The 22,103-nt window shown below is 37.7% G+C and overlaps 1 protein-coding gene across 1 annotated transcript in view; it reads left to right on the top strand.

The window, feature by feature from the left end:
* LOC148948621 (uncharacterized) overlaps nt 1–22,103 on the top strand; it is a 98,959-nt gene that overhangs the window by 74,854 nt on the left and 2,002 nt on the right. The window contains exon 2 of the mRNA XM_089094019.1: nt 4,770–4,932. Within this exon, the coding sequence (XP_088950145.1) occupies nt 4,770–4,932 (163 nt within the window). The remainder of the gene's footprint in view (nt 1–4,769; nt 4,933–22,103) is intronic.

Below are 22,103 nucleotides of genomic sequence, written 5' to 3'. Positions count from 1 at the left end.
TCACAAAAGATGGCTCGAGACAGATTCTTCGCAATCCGGTCAAACCTGAAGTTCGTTGTTGATTCATAAATCTCAGACGAAAAAAAAAACCAAAAATATGCTTTGGAAGGCGAAGCCAATCCTTGACAACTTCAGGAATATCTGTCTCCAGTTGCCACGTGACAGGAACTGTTCAATTGCCGAACAGATGATACCCTTCCAGGGTATGTCGACTCTCAAGCAATATGTCCCTAACAAGCCCAATCTGGTTGGATTAAAGAATTTTGTCCTTGCCAGCTCCTCAGGGCTGATACTTGACTTCCAAATCTACCAGGGAGCCACCACCCTGGGAGAACAGCTGGTAGCTCATGGCTTGTCAGCTGGGATCGTACTGCGCTTGTCTGAGACCCTACCAGAAGGTACATACCTCTATTTTGACCGATTCTTCTCGTCTGTTAAGCTCCTCGACATGCTGGCTGAAAGAAAAATAAATGCGACCGGAACTATCATGAAGAACCGTTTGGGTGCCAACGGCCCAACGCTTTTTACCGAAACAGAAATGAAAAGAAAGGGCAGAGGAACCTCTGTCATGTCTGTGCGCTCAGATAGAAAAGTAGCCGTGACCCAGGGGTATGATAACAAAGGGGTTCTCCTGTCTTCAAACTGCAAAGGCATAGAAGAGGAGAAAGAGGTCAAACGGTATGACAAGCGCCAGGGGTCTTACGTGCAGGTCAAATGTCCACAAGTAGTATCCGACTACAACACCTACTTGGGTGGGGTCGACCTTGTGGACCGCATGGTCAGCTATTACCGATTTGAGACGCGTACTAAAAAATGGACTGTGCGTCTGTTTCATCATTTTGTGGATGCTGCACTAGCCAAAGCATTTCATGAGCTGAAGGGCCATGGCCCAGAAGTTTCTGGTGACCTTAAACAGCTCATTGATCTTCGTTTCAACGTGGCCGAGTTTTTGCTCAGTTCTGGAAGCTCGGAGTCACGGGGTCAAGAAAATAGCAACGAAGAGTCAATGGGTGAAACTCAACACCGTGTTTTGAGTGAGAAAAAGAGGCCAATCCCTCCACCATATGCCAGAGCTGCACTGCATCTACCAGAATTTTGTGACTTGGCGAATGCATCCCGATGCAGAAGGCCTGGATGCTGTAAAAGGTCAAGACGGATGTGTTTGCAGTGTAAAATCAATCTCTGCTTGACAAGAGACAACAACTGCTTCAAGAAATTTCATGAAGGGTAATGTTTTGTTTTCAACGTTTTGACAAATCTCTTTTAATAGACGAAACAGACTTTTACTATACTCTGAGCTCGATAGGGACCCAATGGCCACACCGGGGGACATCCTCCAGAGGGTGGGTGGGGGGGTCAATTTTTTTTTTTAGTTGATCAATGGTCAAAATGATTTTTTTTAAGTCAACTACAAAGAAATGAACATAATCAGAAAAGTATTTCTATGGTCAGGTCTCAGGAGGTTATATGATCTATCACTCAAATACTTCTCTTACAGTCCCTTTCTCTCTCTTGTAAACTTAAACTATTTTCACTAATAATCCTAGCTGCTTTTCTAACTTTTCTCCCTAAGACACAATCTGCTACTTCACAAACTATATTGACAAAATTATTCCATTCATCTTTGACATTACCCAATTTCAAACTTTTTTATTTAATATTCAATTATTCCTGTAAAGTTTCTCTCAAATTCTCTTCCAGGAGTCTACCAAGGTAAAAATTTTCCAAAAGGTAGTTAACCTTCCTAAATTTTGGCTTCCGGTCTGCCCTAGACACTACTAGAATGTGATATTTACTTTTAACATTAATACAAGAACTCCTATATATTCTGGTACTTTATATCAATCCTGACAGTCCTCTGTTTACATTAACATAATTAATAAGGTTGGCTTTCTTACCATCTTGCATGGGTTATTTTATGACCAAATACTGTATTGCTTATTACTAGATACTTACAAAACTATAGCAGTCTATAACCGTTACTCTTTTCTTTCCTTATGCCAAATTTACATAGGAAAGGATATCATCTATCCCTATTTTTGGCGGTCTGGATTTTAGAATCCCCTAATAATAATACCATATTTTTGTCTGGTATCCTACCTATTTGTTCCTGTAGCGGTGATCAAAAATCATCTGAATCACTACTATCGCCACCAGTCAGTTCTAAAGAAGCATGTACTACTCTGACTAATACCTTGTACTTTTTAGTTTTAAATGAGCAAATAGCATTCTATTACTAATACCTTCCCAACCTAAACGACACTTAGCAGCTCCCACATTCACCATGAACCCTACTCCCTGTCTTTACACGCCATCCTACCGACCTGGGTAAATAAATTCTATATCACCTAATTTTATGTTTCCTACAGAGGGATGAGCGTTTCTGAATTTCTTAAAAAGTCTAGTTCAAGACGTCTGGGTTCATCAGTAAAATTTAAATCCGACCGTTATTTTTTTTTTTTTTTCTTTTTTTTTTCTTTTTTTTTTTTTTACTTTGTGACATTCCAAGCTGCAATTTTCACATTATTTAAATCATCAAAATTATGATAGCCTAGGGAAAAGCAATGGGTCCCAAATTAGTGAAGAATGGGGACCAACACATCTTCTCAAGTCTACACTAAGCATTTAACCGGGCAGCAAGAACCCCAAAAATACCCATTCATGAACTTCTAACAGTAACATATATAAAAATATATATATATATATATATATATATATATATATATATATATATATATATATATATATATATATATATATATATATATATATATATATATATATATATTATGTATATATATATACATAATTACATATATATTTATGTATGTATGTATTTTTTCTTAAAACGGCTCCATATTTTTTCGGGAAAATTGGCATCCTGGGATATTCAAGCCTAAAAAAAACGATCTAGATAGGTCAGAAGTTTGAGAAAATTCGTTAAGAACCTTAATTTTGGAAAAAAAATGTATGTGAATGACGTCATTTTTATATACATCACTGTTGCAATGACGTTGTCACACTTATGTGGAAAAATTGAAGATTTTCATGTATGAAGAAGTTTATATTAAATTGCTTAAAGAGCAAAAAACTAGGGATTGTAAAAACGTTTGCATATATTTTGACAAGGGGTTACAACAATTCCAAAACCATAGGAAACATAACCCTAAGTTTGAAATCTTGTATAATTCGCTGTTAGTACTCAGGCTTGCTGTAATAATCAAATATCTTTGAATAGACGGCAGTATGAAAAGACATTAAATTGCGTAAAGAGCAGAAAACTGGCAGGTAAAAATATTTGTATATATTTTAACAAGGGGTTACAACAATTCAAACACCTTAAAAAACCAAAACTTCGAAGCTTTGTAGTAATCGGACTTGCTTGAATAACCAAATATCTTTGAAAAGACAACAGTATGAAAATACATTCAATTGCTTAAAGAGCAAAAACTTGGCAATTGCAAAAATATTTGTATATATTTTAACAAGGGATTATAACAGTTCGAGAAATTAAAAAAACACAAAAATTTGGAGCTTAGTAGACAATCGCTGCTAGAAATCAGACTTCCTTCAGCTGTCAAATATCTTTAAAATGACACAGTATTTCCCTTCTTTCGGGGAAATTTGTATCCTGGAATATTCTGGCTCGAAAAAAAACCATCTATATTACATCAGTATTGCAATAACGGTGTTAAAGTTGTCACACTTATGTGGAAAAATTGAAGATTTTGTTGCATGGAGAAGTTTACATTAAATTGCTTAAAGAGCAAAAAACTGGTAATTGAAAAACAAAAATTGTATATATTTTGCAAGGGATTACAACAATTCAAAAACATTAAAAATAAACCAAAAGTTTGAAGCTTGGTAGAAATTGTTGTTAGAAATCGGAATTGCTTAAATAATCAAATAACTGCGGTTAGAAGACAAGCGACAATAAGAATCCATATTCAAAAAATATCTATTTTCTATAACAATAATCCATTTTCTAAAATATCTCAGGAAAAGTTAAAGGTAATAAGCACTATCATTCCAATACTGGAATGCCCAATACTGGAATGCCCAATACTATTTAAATGAAAGAATTAAGCTTTTTCATGGATTTCTATGTTTAATTCAGTAAAATCAGAGGAAAGAAAGGCAGAACCGTGAATGACGGTATTTGGAGCCCGAAATGGGCGGATGTAATTTTTGTGCACTATTAATTTCTAGTGAATGCAATAATCAGCCTGTCCGGATTAATCAGTCCACATTAAAATTTTCCCGGACTCACGCCGTCGCTGATTGTAAAAGCAAATTATTTTGAGTTATTCCAAAATTGTAGCCAACTGAGGCAGATATAATAAAAAATCTCCGACTAAGTTTTATTCATTTATTTACCTACCACTTGGTTTTATTTCTTTCGTGAGTTTAGACTAATCTTCGTAACAAAGATATCCGTTCAATCTACTTCCCTTTTTCCGTTTTTTTTTTATATCTTCCTCCGTGATGCAAAAATCGAAACATCATATCTGTTTACGGGCTCACCAATTTTGGTTTAAAACAGGCGGAGCTTGCTAGTAAACTATCCCACGGTACCAACAAGTATATGCCCGCCCACAGCGCCCTTATTCGTCTTCTTCCGTTGTTGGTTTTTCCTGTTAGAAGTGTTTGTTTCTTTTCTATTTGTTACTCCACTTTCTTTTTCTTTCGCAAAGGGTTACAAATAAATTATTGTTTTGATGGAAGAAAAAAACGATAGAAAATTTAAACGTCAATTTATCAAATTGCAGAATTGTCGGTAGATTTTTCTACTTGGATGAGTCTCATACATAACTTATGGGCAAAAGATGGATTGCTAGATGACCCTCGTTGCACTTATTATAACCTCTGTGAAATGGCACATTTAGCACAAAAAAGAGGTGGACAAGGTGAATACGCAGCTGCATTGTCAACGTAAGCATTGTTTGCTCTTTATTATTAACTTTTTTCTTTTCTTTTTGATTGGTGGTGTATAAAATTTTTAGAACCACATTGAAAATTTGCTCCTTCTGAAAGTAGCATGACAGCTAAATTATATTGTTTATAGAATTATGCTGATACAAAAGTAATGATAACCTTCAAAGCAACAATAATAGTGACACGATATAATGAGGATAACAACAGTAATGAATGAACAGTAAAATAAAGGCATCCAAATTCAAAGCGTGTTTCCTGCAATTTGTTTTGCTTGCTTTAATTTTGAACACTACACTACAATCACTACATCACTACTGCTGCTACTACCACTACTTCTGTGTACTAATACTGTTATTACTACTATTGCTACTAAAGCTAAGGGTATTAAGGAACATTTTTGAGGAAATGTTTAAACAGTATTTGAACTAAATCAAAATACACTATGCGCAGTAAAGCCTGTCAAGAGGACGTAAGAGCAATGCCTCAGGAATGGTTTACGGTTATAAGTTGAGACGTTCAGCGTGTGTTGAGACAGCGACTAAGGGGTTCTATGAAAAGTATCGGCGCTTTCCGAAGAGACTATTTAATTTAGCCTACAGAGAAGCCTATTGTGATTACAAATAAAACAAAAATTTCGGGGTGAAAATCTTAACGGGTGATGCCTAGTTAGATTTAATCAAATTGTAGCAATTAAAATATCACCAAACTACGGGTGAATTTAGCCTAAAAGTTATAGGCTATAAGAAAATTTTTCATGGGAAGAGAGATTTGAAAGATGGCGAATTTAAAATTTGATGGGCCAGGCTCCTACCTAGGAACGATGGAGCGTATCAGAAAGGGTATATTTGATAAAAGGAGGTTTTGGACTTGCCTAACGCCCAAATTGACCGTTTTTCGCGTGAATAGTCAGACAATTGTGAGACTTTAAGAATAAAAACAAATAGCGTGAAATTAAGCGAGTTTTGAGTTTGCAGTGGTGGAATCTCTCCTTATTATAAAGTATTACAGCCATACAGGGTTTAAGAACGGATAAAAGAAATTAGAATTCGGATTATTATTTGAGTCATTTTATTTATTTATTTATTTTACCCACTAATGACAACAAGGTAAATAGCGGAGTAATATATTAAAAAAAGACACAGACTCCGAAAAATATATGCACTCAAGACGCAAAAAAAAACACACACAAACTACGAAAAAATATACACTCAAGACCGTGAATCGGCGGCAGTCTGTTCTTTCTTATATCTGACAGCTTTCTGCTCAACACGGCAACCTTCCCGAAAACATCATTCAATCCGAATTTTGATATTATCTTCTCATTACGGTACCAAGGAGGGAGAAAAAGAAGGAATTTGCAAAATCGAAAGTACTGGACACGCAAAGAAGAAACATCTTTCTTTTTTAATAGAGTGTAAAAACCAGAAAGGTATGCAACTGAATGATTACAAAAAAACAAATATACTTTACATAAGGATTTACGATTATATTTTCCTCTGTTTCCAACATTCCTAGAGTAACCAACCTAAACCATCAACCTGGAATCAGAAATCAGCCGGGAACAGAAAGATCTTAGACTATTAGTAATATTAATGCCCAACCACTTTGCATGCAAGAGGCGAAGGTGAAGAAATGGAAGAGCCGAAAGTGAGGTACTCCCACTTATCAATATTTACATATAGACCAATCCGAACAAATGCTTCAGAAATGTAATTAACACATTTAGAAAGGCTATCTTTAATTCTGCTAATGGCAAGAAGATCATCAGCATATGCAAGATATGATACATTAGATGACCCATAAAAATAAGTTGGAGGTATATTATTTAAAACTTGAAAAACACAAATTTTAAATAGGCTAGGTGATATAACACCTTCTTGTCGGACCCCTTTTTGGAAGGGTATCTGTTTTTCAAAAACTTTAACTTTAACATTAAGAAAAAGATGATGAGTACCAGTACTTCAGCAAGAAAATTACAGAAATGTTAATCCCTTTAGTAAAAAGAGAGTAAAAAAACTGAAAATGGTTAACAGAATCAAAAGCTTTAGAAATATCAAGAGCACAAAGGTGAATAGACTGTTTTTTTTCGTGAAGTATCTAAAAGAAGAGAAGAAAGAATTCGGTGAGCATGATTGCATCCGATCCCATGCTGAAAATCAAGCTGGTTCTCTCCAAAATCAGTCCCAGTAGTAAGATGCGGAAGAAGAATATATTTAAAAATATCAAGAGCACAAAGGTGAATAGACTGTTTATTTCGTGAAGTATCTAAAAGAAGAGAAGAAAAAATTCGGTGAGCATGATTGCATCCGATCCCATGCCGAAAATCAAGCTGGTTCTCTCCAAAATCAGTCCCAGTAGTAAGATGCGGAAGAGGAATATATTCTAATACTTTGCTTAGGTTGGAAGATTAGTTGTTTAGGTCCTCCTACGCCTGGGGGCACATAAGGCAGCAACAGTGGTTCGCCACGACGACCTGTCCTGAGCCTTCAACCATAGCTCCTCCAACGAGGACCTCGCCAGCTTCGCCTCCTTCATTAGCGACCTGCCAAGGGTCATTTTTGGTCTTCCTGACTTGCGGAGACCGGGGGGTGTCCAACACCATGCGTCGTGCGGCAGCCTTCCTTCCCCCATTCGCACCATATGCCTCCAATACATCCATCGTCGCTTTCTAATGAGATCAAGGGTGGGGGTATGATTTTTCATACGATAGATTTCATCATTTTGTATTCTTTCCGTCCAATGTATATTTAGGATAGACCTTAGCCAATTATTGTCGAATACCTGGAGTCGTTGTTCTAGCTGAGGAGTGATTCTCCAAGTTTCGCAGCCGTACGTAAGGACAGAGACCACATTGCTATTATAAATTTTAAGCTTTAACTTCTGGGAGTATTTATTATTTCTCCAAACATTTCTAAGGTAGCTGAAAGCAGACCCAGCTAATGTTATTCGACACAGTATATCTCTTTCGGAATTTGCATCTTGCGTAAGAATGCTGCCGAGATACTTGAACTCTATCACTTCCTCAATTTCCTCGTTGTTAACCAAAAGTCCTTCGGCTAAGTCAGGTATGACTGCATTCGACATTGATTTGGTCTTGTTAGCATTTATGGAGAGTCCGACAGCATTTTCCATACGACCGAGTTCATTAATGTTGCGTTGCATATCTTCTGGGTCGTGGGTAATAAGTGCAACATCGTCAGCAAAATCACCATCATTGAGTTCTCTCAGTGGATTTAATTGTAGACCGCCACTAAAAGTGCATCCAATGAGGACACATTCTATAACTATGGCAAACAGTAATGGTGATAGAATGCAGCCTTGCCTTACCCCTGACTGAACAGAAAACCATTCCGTTAGGCCACTCTCTATGTGTACTGCGCACATGATATCATGATTTACCGCTTTAATTATATTTACAATTTTGGTCGGAATTTCATAATGCACTAAATTCTTCTACATGGTTCCGTGATGTATCGAGTCGAAGGCTTTGAGAAAATCTATAAATACCATAAGTAGCTGAACTTGCCATTCATTGGATTCATCCAGCAGGACTCTCAGGCTAAATATAAGGTCACAACATGATCTACTCTAGCGGAATCCGTGCTGCTCATCTCTCCGAACTTTCTCCACTTTACTTTGAATCCTGTTCAGAATTTTTTGGCACATGACTTTGCTGCCAACAGAATGTAAAGTAAGACCTCTACAATTACCACACTTAGTCTTTTGTCCTTTTTTGAAGAGTTTTACAATTACTGCCTTCGACCATTCACTAGGGACTTTTTCTTCATCCCAAACACGGGAAAGAAGTTCTAATATGGGTTCAGCTAGGGCGCTTCTACCGTACCTCAGTGATTCTGGTGATATGCCATCATTGCCTGCAGCCTTTCCGTTTTTCAAAGTCTTTAGGGCCTCCGTGACTTCACTAATCATGAGAGGTCCGGAACATATTCCGAGATCGAACAGTGGTTCTTCAGGGATGTTTGAAGTAGTTGTTAGAGGCATCTGATTTAGTACCTCGCTAAAATGCTCTTTCCTGCTTCGGACTATATCATCAGTCTGGGTTAATAAAATGCCTTCTTTGCTTTTAACTTGGGTCAACGACGCCTTTAAAATACCCGCCAACTGCTTCGTTATGGCATACACAGTACGGCTATCTCCCCGTCTAGCGGCTGGCTCAGCTTGTTCGGCGATAGTTTCGAGGTACATCCTCTTATCATCCCTGGTTGCTGCTTTGACTTGCTTATGGAGACGCTTGTACTGCGCTTTCAGGTTATCTACATATTCTCTAGAACAAGTCGTGCTATGCTCATACTTATCTACAAGGATTTTGAGTTGTGCCCTTTGATCAATAATATCCCAACTACTTTCAGATATCCACTGCTCTTTCTTCTTCCTGTTGTAGCCCACAACTTCTTTTGCGACCTCTTTCACGGTTTCTGTAATTTTTTCCCTCTGACTATCAAGCGAAACTTCGTCCCTTAGGAGGGAAAACTTGTTTGACAAAGCTGTAGTATACTTTTGCAATATATTCGGGTCCTGCAATTTCCTCAAATTGAAGGTTTTCACTGGTCGCTGGGGCTTTGTCACAGTTTTTAGTTTCAGCTTGAACTTGGCAACATCAAGATGGTGATCGGAATAACAGTCGGCACCTCGGAAGGTTCTAACATCCTCTAGACATCGACGCCTGCGCCTCGCAATTAGGATATGGTCTATTTCATTTCGTGTTACACCATCAGGCGAGTTCCAGGTATACTTGTGAATCTGTTTATGTGGAAACCATGTTGCGCCGACGATAAGTTCATGAGTGGCGCAAAAATCGATTAGTCGCACACCATTGTCATTAATTTCCCCCAGTCCATGTTTACCGAGGATAGTTGGGGCATAAGAAGCATCACCTCCAACTTTAGCATTAAAGTCCCCACACACAGTCACAATATCATGACGATGCGTTTTTGCAACAACATTCGATAACGCACGATAAAAGTCGTCTTTGGTTTGATCACTGGCGTCATTCGTTGGGGCGTACACTACAATAACTGTTAATTTGGCCTGTGAAGTGGCGAAACGGACACGAAGAATCCACTCACTAATTGGTCCCCAGTCCACTAGGTATTTTTTGGCCCGATTACTCAGTGCCATTGCGACACCTGCTTCTTTTCTAGTCTCAAGTCCGGAATACAAGATGTGGTAAATCTCAGTTTTCAAAGTCCCAAAACCAGTAAGCCTGGTCTCAGAAAGTCCAGCAACGTCAATACGGAACTTATCAAGGGTTATCATCACACTGTTGAGTTTTCCTGGTTATATTTCTTGATTACCTGATGTAAGATTCCAGTATCCAATACGAAAACCATTGGCTGCTTTCAAGAATCCTGTCCGGGAGCGTGTATCAGTCGTCTTCACAGAAGAAGAAGAAGTCAATCCGACACTATATACTGCTGTTTCTTGAGTAATCAGGTTGCAAGATACCGTAATAGATCGATACGAAGAACAATTAAAAGGGGATTTTCCTTTTTTGAGAATAGAAGTTACGATACCGCACAGAAGGATATCAGGTACCAGAGACGAACTTGAACAGATTTGAAAAAGCACCTTAAGGTACAAAATCCGGGGTTCACAATCTGGCTGCAGGTGAAGCGCGAAAATTCCATCACAGTCAGTAGATGAAAATTTCACTTTTTTAACTGCAGCTTCGATAGACGACATAGACACAGTGGTAATATTATACTGTGAGACTGTAAGCGGCAAATACTTATGAACAAACCGACTAAATTAAGACTGGACAGAGTAGTTTACCTTAGAAAAATTTGACAAATAATATTCAGTCCAGGTTTGGGCTGAAATATGGGAATCTGAATCATTTTCAACCTTCTCCGGAGTCATCACCTCTGTCCACTCTTTGCGTAAAATCGGAAAATTAAGGCCCTTATATCTAACAGATCTAAGGTATTTATTATACTTTAATTTTGTGCTTTGCTTTATCATAGGCAGCGCAATAGCGCTGCCTAAGTAAAGAACGATGTTGGCACAATGTATAATTTTTTTTTCTTGGTCTTAGACCAGTGCACTTCGTATCGAAGGAGTCGTCGTAGAAACTTCGAAAAGGGCTCTTTCGATTGTAAATTTTAGTAGCTAGTGCCCTTTTTAATAGTCGAAAGTGATTGGAGGGCAACTAGCCCCCCCCACGCCCACCTTTTCCCCAAACACATCCAATTAAAATTTTGAGATAGCCATTTTGTTTAGTGTAGTTGATTTCCAGATAGAACATATGTTTTTGAGTAGGTCACTCCCCCACAACCCTCAGGGCAAGTGTTTTAAGTTATGCCCTGGGGCATACAAGAACGATGTCGGTACAATGTATTATTTATTATTTTTTCCTTTAGACTAGGGCACTTCATATTGAAGAAGTTGTCGTAAAAACTTCGAAAAGGGCTCATTCAATTGAAAATTGGAGTGGCTTGTACCCTTTTTAATAGTCGAAAGTGATTGAAAGGCAACTAACACCCCTTCCACACCCACATTTCCCGAAACACATCCAATCAAAATTTTTAGATAGCCATTTTGTTCAGCGTAGTTGATTTCCAAATAGAAATTATGTTTTTGAGGAGGACACTCCCCTATAGCCCTCAGGACAAGGTTTGTAAGTTATGCCCTGGGGGCATATAGTGTTCTTATAGAAAGTGTTATCGTAGAAACTTAAAAAAAGGCTCATTCGATTGGAAAGTCAAAGGGCTAGTGCCTTTTTCATTATTGAAAGTGATTGGAGGGCAACTAACCCCCCTCTCACGCCCACCTTTTCCCCAAACACCTCCAATCAAAATTTTGAGATAGCCATTTTGTTCAACGTAGTTGAAAGTACTGGAAATTAGGTCTTTTAGGATGACAACAGCCAAGAGCCTCAGGGCAAGGGTTCAGATTCAATCGGGTTTATTTAAAACAAATAGAAATAAATAAACATAAATAAACTTCTCTATGCAAAAAACGCACGTTGAGTCCCTTAAAAAATAACGATTCCTCCTAATCACGCATTACGACTCTCGCTTTACTCCTCAACACAACCACATCCCTCTACCATACAATTGACTATCTAAGAGATTCCCCCCTTCCTCCCCAAAATCACAGATACCTTAACCTTATAAAATAATAATCAATAAATATAACAAAAAAACAAACCGAGATAATAATGACAATAATAAAAAAAAAAAACTCAATTATTAATAAACTGTAATTATTTAAATTCAATAAGATATTTTTTCACACTTTTTTTAAAAGACCCAAGGGAGCTACTACATCTCAGCTCTTGTGGAATCATGTTCCACACTTTCTCGCACGCCACATCCGGTGCAAAATCCGACCGTACTGTAGGTGTTCGTCTCACCAGAAGGTTTGAGGCAGATCTCGTGTTCCTAGGATGCTGTTCCGATACCAACTGGAATAGACTGTGGAATGCTGATGGAAGTAATCTGGAGAAAAATTTGAAAACGATAACTGAGTACGATAAATGATAAAGTGATTCACGGGAAATAAAATCGTCCATATTTCCGATTATCTTCAGGGCATGTTTGTGGATTGAATCAAGCCTTTTCAGGTGGGATGTAAATGTTGACTGCCAAATTCACGCACAATACTGTAGATGAGGCTTGATAAGTCCATTATAAAGTAGATGAAAGGTTTTTTGAGAGAAAGGGTGTTTCAATTTCCTGATACTCCCATGATTAGGGGAAAGCCCTTGTTCCACAGCGCTGATGTACTGTGCGAAGGATATATTACCATCAAAAAGTGAAACTAGTGTCCTTGAACTGACTTATTTCGATCATTTGATCAGTCCTCGATGGTTTTCTATCCTTAAAATTTCTGTGTAAAGATTTCTAGTCAATCAAAAGAATAGAGCGTTAGAGTTTTGAGCAGTTTTTACGCAGTATTTTTGGTCTATCCAAATATAAGTTTCTTCTAAGATGACCTCAAGTTTACTTTGGAGCGCTGACATGTCGGTGCCACAGGAGGCCACTGTTGTATCCTCCACCAACGCCACAAGTTCATCGGATTCATCATCGTTGCTCGAAATTTCTGGGTCGCAACATAACTTGCAGCGCCGTGAAGTCCTGGAGTTAGGGTTCAGAACGCGACTTAGGTCATTCATATGAACCATGAATAACAGTGGGCCTAAGATTGACCCTTGCGGTACATCGAAGTTGACAACGGTGTCATTCAGCGGATCTTCTCCTATATAAACACGTCGGCTACTAAGGTAAGACCGGAACCATCGTAGAGCCTCTCCTCTAACTCCAATGTACACTAGTTCACTTAATAGAATCCCATGATATATACTGTCAAACACTTTTTTAATATCAAGCAAAATAGCAGCTGGCACAAGTCCCAGGTCAAGTGTTTTATTAATGAATAGGCTTAGTGACACCAGAGGATCTTCCTTCGAGTGTCTGGGTCTGAATCCAAAGTGGTGTTCATTAAGGAATACCTTAGCTTCCAGAAAAGAGTAAAGTTGATCCTTCATAGGTTTTTCAAACACTTTTGAAAACACCGAAAGAATAGAGATGGGTCGAAAGTTAGACGGGTCGTCCTGAGGGCCACCTTTGTGGACTGGAACTATGCTTGTCTTCTTGAGAAGTGATGGAAACACGCCCGTCTCCAAGGAGAGGTTTACCAAATGTGTTAGAGGTTGTAGTACGGACGGCAATACTGCTTTCAACACTTTAGTATGGATGCGGTCGAATCCAGTGGCAGATGCTCCCCTCAAGCCTTTGACAATCTTCGAAACGTCCGCCGAAGTTACAGGAATGAGTGCCATCGACTTGACACACACTGGGCCCAAAACGTCCCTGCAGGATTTTCTGAGGGGTAGCACTGTGTTAGCCGTTTTTTCTCCAATTTTGGCGTAGAAGGTACAAAGAGCTTTTGCAACTTGTGCTGGTTCAGTCAAGATTTCTCCATCAACCGTAATTTTGGATGGTAGTTCAGGCTGATGGTTATTCGGTCGTAACACTGAACTGACTGTCTTCCATACTTTCCTTCCATCCTTCCCACTTTCGGCTAGCCTTTGATTAAAGTAATCCCTTTTAGCTTTTCTGAGAACTGACCGTAGGCATTTCTTATAAATTTCACAACTCCGCAGGCTAGCTACATTTGATAGATTACGGTATTCCGCCCAAAGATTATTCTTTTTATTGATGGACCTGAGTAAACTTTCTGTAACCCACGGGCAAATTGGTGCATTTTTTCTTCCACGTTTCTTTATTTTTTCTTTAAAACAACATGCCTCATATAGTGTTGTAAATGTACTGTGAAAAATTTCCAATCCTTCATTCAGATCTCCTTTCTCCATAACGCTATCCCAGGTCGTTTTTTCCAATTCCAAGGTAATTGACCGTAAATTTTATTAACTTAGATCTAAAAACCGAATATCATCTCTAGTTTTTGAAAATGACCTTGTTGCCTGTGATGTTTTGAAAACGGTACATAAGGGGAAGTGGTCAAACATGTCACTGATGATTACTGAAGCCGAGAGTGGAGGTAGAGAAAATATTGTCTATTAGTGAATGAGTACTCTCAGTTGCTCTCGTTGGGATAGTTGTCGACGGGTAAAAATTAGATCCAGACATAAGAGTGAGAAGTCCATTAGCGGTATTAGTTAGGGGATAGGCTAGGTTGATGTTGAAATCACCCATGATGACCACATCATAATTCTGTTATTCAAACATTTGGAGTGTTTCCAACAAATATTACATAAACGAAGAAACAGAACCTGACGGTGATCGGTAAATTTCTCCAACCATTACCTTCCGTTGCGAAGGAAGGGACATATCAAGAAAAAGTGACTCAAAAGTACCTTCTATATTTTGAGTCAGTTTGCCATTAACACAGACTGGGTATTCGCTCTTTGTGTAGATTGCCAATCCTCCTCAAGATGACTCATTTCTATATACGAAATTAGATGTATACACTGGGATATCTACCAGGATGTCAGTCTGCCTTGACAGAAATGTTTCACACAGTCCAAGAACGTCAGGTCGTATTAGTAGGCACATGGTCATTACATCTGTCAGTGACGAACATAATCCTTGGCAGTTGAGCTGAACTATACTGAGCTGAGATTCAGAGCATCCCTGGGGCATACTAATTAACTGAATATATTTACTTCGAGGAAATTCATTTTCACTAAAAAAAAAAAAACAATCATTTTCATTACTAATTACTCTATCAAAAATTTCTTCCAAATTTAAGAACGACTTTTCTAACTGTTCTAACTTTTTTTGAGCTGCTGGCAAGGTAGTGGGCCTCGGGGACGAAGACAAGGAACTCAAAACTTACCCAAAACTCTCTGGGGAATGTGGTTGCATCTTGGATCAAAGCGAAGAGCCGTGAGAAATGCACACATCCGAATAAACTTCATTGAAACTACAACAAAAAACTGATGTAAACAAACATGGATTACCACAAAAAACACAGAAAAATGGAAAATGAAACATTTCTGGAAAACAAATCACTCATTTCGGCAAGCGGCAAAAAAACTAATTCATCAATGACAATCTTTCCCGTTTCCGCTGTTGTAGCCCCCATAACAAATAATAATAATAAAAATAATAATAATAAAAAAATAATAATAATAAAAAAAAAAAACTCTTAACTAATTTTATCTTATTTTTCCTTCATCTCTTCGAATACAGCAGGCGGAAATATCAGACAACAACAAACAAATCACACTAATAACATTTCAAGCATCAAGATCGGTACCGTCAGGTTCGGCGGGTACTGCCAACTTTAGCGGATCAAAGCAGTCGTCTTGAGATTTAGTCCATTGTAAATTTCGCGACTTTTTGACCTCTAACCCCAGTCTTATTCCTCGCTGGACAACACGAGTTTCTGCAACCTTTTCTGCTGCCAATTTAGAACTTTTCAGCTTGTACCCGAGCGATAGTAATTCTTTTCTTCGTTTACCGAGCTCAGCTGGCAAGTCTGTTGACACACTGAAACCCGTTTTTTTCAGCTTTCCACATTCTTTCATAATAGCTGAGCGTTCAGTGTCTGAGAGGCTGATAAAAATAGGCTCGATAGCTTTCTGCTTTTGTGAATTACTTCGAAGACTCGGCCTAGCTCCAGATTGGGAGGGAACCGTCTTCTTAGAAATACGATACAATGTACCAATACTTAGCTGATCAGCATCTGTAATTCCAAGCTTAGACTGAAAAAATGTCACTACAGTTTCTCGGAGACTTTCTGTTCCTTGCGGAGCTTCAACACCATGAATAAGAATGTTCTTTCTTCGAGCGTGCATCTCCGATCACAGGGCAGTAGTCTTGACATGAACCAGCTCAGTCCTTAGCAGTTTATTCTCTGCTCTCAGTAATTTATTTTCATTTTGAAGCTTTGGAATCAAACTTTGAAGCTCGTCCATACGGCGTTCGAAATGTTCTTTTGTCACTGACATATTGCTACCAATTAATACCGTACTGCCTAAATAAAACTAAAAAGGCATTGAGTGAGACTTACACGCAAGGGCCCTTTTATGTAATAAATTCAGTTATCACTCGGGGCCCACTTTCGTCAAAATGCAAATTCTCCAAAAACCAGCTTGCAGTATCCCTTCAGTATAACACTGCGAAATTTTGGTATAGTATCCTTTCAGTATAACACTGCGAATTTTTTTTTTTTTAATAAGAATTCATTTCACTCGGCACGGAGAACCTCTCTGAGTGAATGCTCGCAGGTAATCAATGTAAGTTTATATCTAAGGTTAAAGATCTGGTCACAGGTTATCCCAGAACCGATCTAAGTCCTGCTTGGCTGGGTCGTGTTCAGGGGTTCTAATGTCTCGAAACATGTTAAAAATTATAATTAAGAACAGCTTGGCTACAATTAGAATAAGGGATGCGCATCAGTTGTTTTTAAATTCTATATAAAACGAAAAAAAAAATGGTTCACTGAAAAAGAGGCTGAAACAGGGCTAAAAAAAATTCTGTCGAATGACTTGATAGTCATTCGACATGACTTTCCTCAAGTTCTTGGGCGGAGAAGACCCATATGCAAAACACCAAGGCCGTACCCAGGATTTTTTTTCGGAGGGGGTTTTACTCAAAGATTTTTTTTTTTTTGGGGGGGTTACACAAAAAAACATAAAAAAAACGCATACAAAATTTGCTTATATCCATTTTTGTTGCGTTTTTATGAGCCAAAAAAACATTTCGGTAGGGGTTTCAACCCCCCTAACCCCCCTTGCAAAACACTAACTTTAAAAAAATTGTGTTTACCGAAAACGTTTCAAGAAACTTAATTGGCCCGAAACTTATCTCTAAGTTCCTGGGCCAAGTCAACTCTATTGCATAAAAAAATATAATAATAAAATTTTTCCGCGTCAAAAAGGTTCCAAAAAATTAGTTTTGATGCTTGGAACTTATATCATTGAGCATCAGGGCCAAATAGAACCCGATTAGTTCCCAAAAGTTAGCCCAGAACCGGTTGCACGCCACCACAAAAAAAAAATTGGTGAGTCGCTGCTAAAATATTTGGCGTTCCTTTGGAAGATTCGATGACGGCCAGTAGAAATTTTGCCACTTCAAATTTTTTGAAGCAGCTATTTTCTGTATATTGGGAGGATTGTCCATGGGATTTTGAATTTTCGAATTTCAATGATATATAGCGATTACTGCAATTGCACAGTAAAGAAGAAAGAAAAGAACCTTGGCTAAACAACTCAAACTGCTAACTGTGCACAAATTTTATGCATCTATTTCCAACCCAGATGAAGTTAGGGCTAGTCTTATAGATACTCTTTACAACAATCAAAAAAAGGTTAATTCTCCCACCAATAAAAAACCAGATAATTTGTGTGACCTAAAAATACTATCTAACCTCCGTAAAGATCCATCCATTAGTATAACTAAAGCAGATAAAAGCAATTCTCTGGTTGTCATGGACATGACAGATTATGACACAAAAATTTATTCTCGTCTAAATGACGAGACCACATATACAACTATAACCCACGATCATACTGATCAATTTACTAACAAAATTATAAATGAATTTAAAGGCTGAAAACAAAATAGAGAAATAAATCCAAAACTACATAATAAGTTTTTCCCCCGCTGTAGCTTTTACCCAAAGTTCTAAGGTTTACCAGAATTACATAGGCAAGGCATTCCTTTAAGGCTTATAGTAGCTTGTACGAAAGCCCCCACATCCAATATTGAGAAATGGTTGTGTACAGCCTTTAAACCTTTGCTTTACTCTCAAAAATCATATATATGTAATTCGGTAGGCTTAGTTGAAAAACTCAAAAACGTAAATATGTCAGAAAATACAATTATAAGTAGCTTTGATATTGTTTCAATGTATACAAATATTGATGTAGCAGTATCTGAACAGTTATCATAAAATAAAATCAAAGAAAAGTATCACTTAATAGAAGCTTCAGCAGCAGGAATAGATTGTGAAGTCTTAATGACCTTGGTTAAAATCTGAAACAAGTACTCAATGTATTTCCAACTTCATAATTCTTTTTACCAGCAAATTAATGGTTTAGCGATGGGCGCGCCCCTCTCAGGGTTACTGGCGAATATTTATGTGGAACATATTGAAAATTGGGCATTGGATTCGTATTTTTTGAAACATATCTTTTGGGGACGTTACATGGATGACGTAATTTCACTCTGGAATTTTGGGGGAAATGAACTTAGGGTTGTTTTATATCACCTTAATACATATGATAGAAATTTACAGTTAACTTTAGACATCAAAATTGCAAATAAAATCCCATTCCTAGATGTGTTAGTTATTCACAGCTTAGATAAATTCAATTTTACTATTTATAGAAAACCGATACAAAATAATAGATATTTGCATTTTAAATCAAAGCAACCCCCAGAAGTTAAAAGAGCAGTCGTAATATCCCTCGTCGATCGTGCCCTAAACATTTGTTCTGGTTCCTACATCACAGCAGAACTAAACTTTATCAAGGACATACTTTTTGGAAATGGATATCCGATTTTATTTGTTAATTTACCTCCCTTAAAGATAATTTACCTCCCCTACATCCCAAAAATCACTACAAATCTTTAAAAAGATTGCACAAAAAATAATCTGTATGTAGTATTCACAAATAATTTTAAAATCATAAATTTTCTAAATTCTGGTAAAGATGAAACCCCAGTTACTCGCCAAAGAGGGGTCCATCAAATACCATGCGATTGTGACAAATACTATGTAGGTAGAACACATCAGAATTTAGAAAAACGCATACAACAGCATAAAGATGATATAGTAAAAGCTCTAAATTCTAATATTTCTAATGTTTCATTTGATTCTGCTTTAGGCAGCCATATTTTTGAAAATCCTAGCCACAATATACTTTTTGATGAATCCGCCTTATTAGCAATGACCTAGGCATAAAGCAGGTAGTCCGAGAATCAATTGAAATCAGACTTGAGATTAATAATAATATTTCCTTAAATAGGGACTTAGGGAAATATACACTAAATGCTCTATACACAAGTTTAATCAAAAATGATCTTACAAAATATTTTAAAAAACAATAGACATTAACACAGAACTGGTCACAAAAAGACCTTTGAGGCTAGCTGCCAAAAAGACTGGATTAGCAATAAGAACGTGTTTTTAAATTATTTTTCTTTCATCTCGTTGAATCGCCTTGTTTTACCTTACTTTTTATCAGTCCTAGTTGAACTTGGCTAAAGTAAGGATGCTAGGACTGCTTTGAATTTTTTTTTTTTTTATTTGTTGGTTTTATTGGTCGCATGTTGTTGTGAGTCTTTTTTTTCTTTTATATATTTTTGTCTTGCTGAGGACGGCCCTTGGACATAGGGCCGAAATATTCATTCAAATTTTCTCCACTGTCTTGCAAAAAGATTTCCCTATTGTTCTTCGTGCTTTTGTTGTCTCCACATTATATGGGGGGACTGCCTCCCTTGCATCCCCCCCCCCCCCAAACGACGCCCCTGAATAAGTATTCGCCTTTCGGTTAGTGTGGGTGGACGTCGAAGGAAAGATTTAAGGGAAATAGGAACTTCCTGGGAGGGTGTAAAGAGGGAGGCTTTGAGTAGATTGGGATGAAGGAAAAGCGTGCGCTGCTGTGTTGGCCTCAGGCGGATTGCTGCTGCAGTGAATTGTTAGCAGTAGTAGTAATATCTAAAACAAGGACAGTTTGCATAATTTTGGGCTCTTACCCATGGGGTTGTTTGGTTCATATTACCCTTGGAGCCACATTATGGTCATTTTGATGGTTGAAAGCAAAATGACAGTCTGAAAATTCCGATCCCACACCATAGGGGCCAAAAAGTCAAAGGAGGAAAAGGGACCCTCTGTCATCTTATGACTTTTTGCCCTTAAAAAGGGCACTAGAGCTTTCAATTTCTATTACATGAACACCCTCCCGAGTTTTTAGGATAAAACCGTGCCACATAAAGTGGCCAGGAAAAAAACTCAGCGCTAAAGCGTTGACTATGATTATTTTAATTTTGTTAAAAGAGGCTTTCTGTGCATTGAATCTTTGAAGTATCTTATCAACGGATAGATTGCTAGGATTTGAAGTTCTGGTTAAAGAGAATGGTAAGCTTATAAGAATTGGATCTTCGGTAATTCAAAATGGGAAGATAGAAGTAAAAACTACTAGCACCGATTTTAGTGCAGAGTCTGGTGACTGAGAGTCAGAGTGACGGCAAGAATCTGCAATGCAATAGGACTAAGCTAAAACTTCTTTGTAAGTGATAATTACTTAGTGTTTCTTGTTATAAAATTATACTCAAAATCTATTCTATTCATAAATCTATAATCTATAAATCTATTCTATTCTACTAAATTATACTAAAAGTCAAAATCTATTCTGCACATAGTAGGCACAGGTTAGCTTTGGCAATTCCTGGTAGGTCAAGCAGGTTAGTTGACTTTGAGATGGTTAGCCTATTGGAGACATAACTGTGCTCTTTTCACCCTCACCTGCATTTTAAAAGTATCTGAAAGGGCAATTATGCAGTAATTTTGTTTAAAAAAGCTGCCAAGCGCTAGATGGCATCGGAGATTTTTCAGTCTTGTAAGTTTCTCATATACTTTGCACACAGGCTGAAAGTTTCATAGTTTGGGGTATCCCTAGCTTATGAAACTTTGAAGCATATTATTGGCTCGAGAAAAGAAGTCTGAAACTTCGGATCCGGGTACTTTCGTACGGAAGCATGGTGGAGTCTAAATTGATGTACGCCTGGGAAAATCTATTCCTTTGGCTCAAAGTTTTTGCCGTATGAGTTTCAGGCGAACCTAAGCAAATTCATACAAAGGTTAGAGAAGGTAAGGTCTACTTACCTTAAAGTTTCAGGTCGATCCGAAGGAAAACAATAATTTACCCCATTTTAAGGTTTTGCAAATCGATTTAACCCATTTTTTTTATATTTTTCACTCTTAGGTTTGTTTGGTCTAGTATATGTAATAAGTGAATCGCACACCAAATAAATTTGAGCTATTTCGAGTGTCATGAATAAATACAAGAAATTTCTGTCTTCATTGTGGTCCCCATGTCTCTGTCTACATGCCCCTAAGTCTAAGCCAATCTGTAAAAAAAATTTGGCCCAGTTTCAGGTGTGACGTACAGATACAACACAGCTTCAAAATAGTTTTGTGTTCACCGCCATAGACGCCCACAAAATGAGCAAAAGGAGGGGGTATCCCCCTGGGAAACAAGAAGACATTATAAAATCTATAAAATATGAAAAGAAGAAATATTCCCACTTATATCTTGCTATAAAAAAAGCTTCTCGTGGAACTTGCCCCCCCCCTCCTGGGAAACTTACTGGCAGTGCTCATGTATCTGGCCCTGCAAATTTAAAACCATTCAGAGACGAAATATATTTTGGGTCAATTTTTTTACCCAAAGTAACAACTTTTTTTGCACAGGTATCCACCTGGTCGAAAAACTTTTGAATGTAATTTTAAAGCTGATTGAAGCGACATATAAGGCCAGTTTTTGTGCGTCTCAAATCTCTTAGTCTTTTGTTCTGGAATGAGGAAAGCATTTAAGTCACGTAAATGGGCCGAATAAAAGTATTAGGAGTCCAGGTTAATTGAAAAAGTTTCAGCCCCACTTTTGAGTGAAAAAATTTATTCGAACTTCAAGAGCTCTCTTGACCCAACAGCTTGCGGATATAAATTTC

The sequence above is a fragment of the Artemia sp. Qi Xiang Cuo genome, chromosome 9 (assembly GCF_049724085.1).
Source record: "Artemia sp. Qi Xiang Cuo chromosome 9, ASM4972408v1, whole genome shotgun sequence".
NCBI lineage: Eukaryota > Metazoa > Arthropoda > Branchiopoda > Anostraca > Artemiidae > Artemia > Artemia sp. Qi Xiang Cuo.
This window is presented reverse-complemented; position numbering and strand designations above follow the sequence as displayed.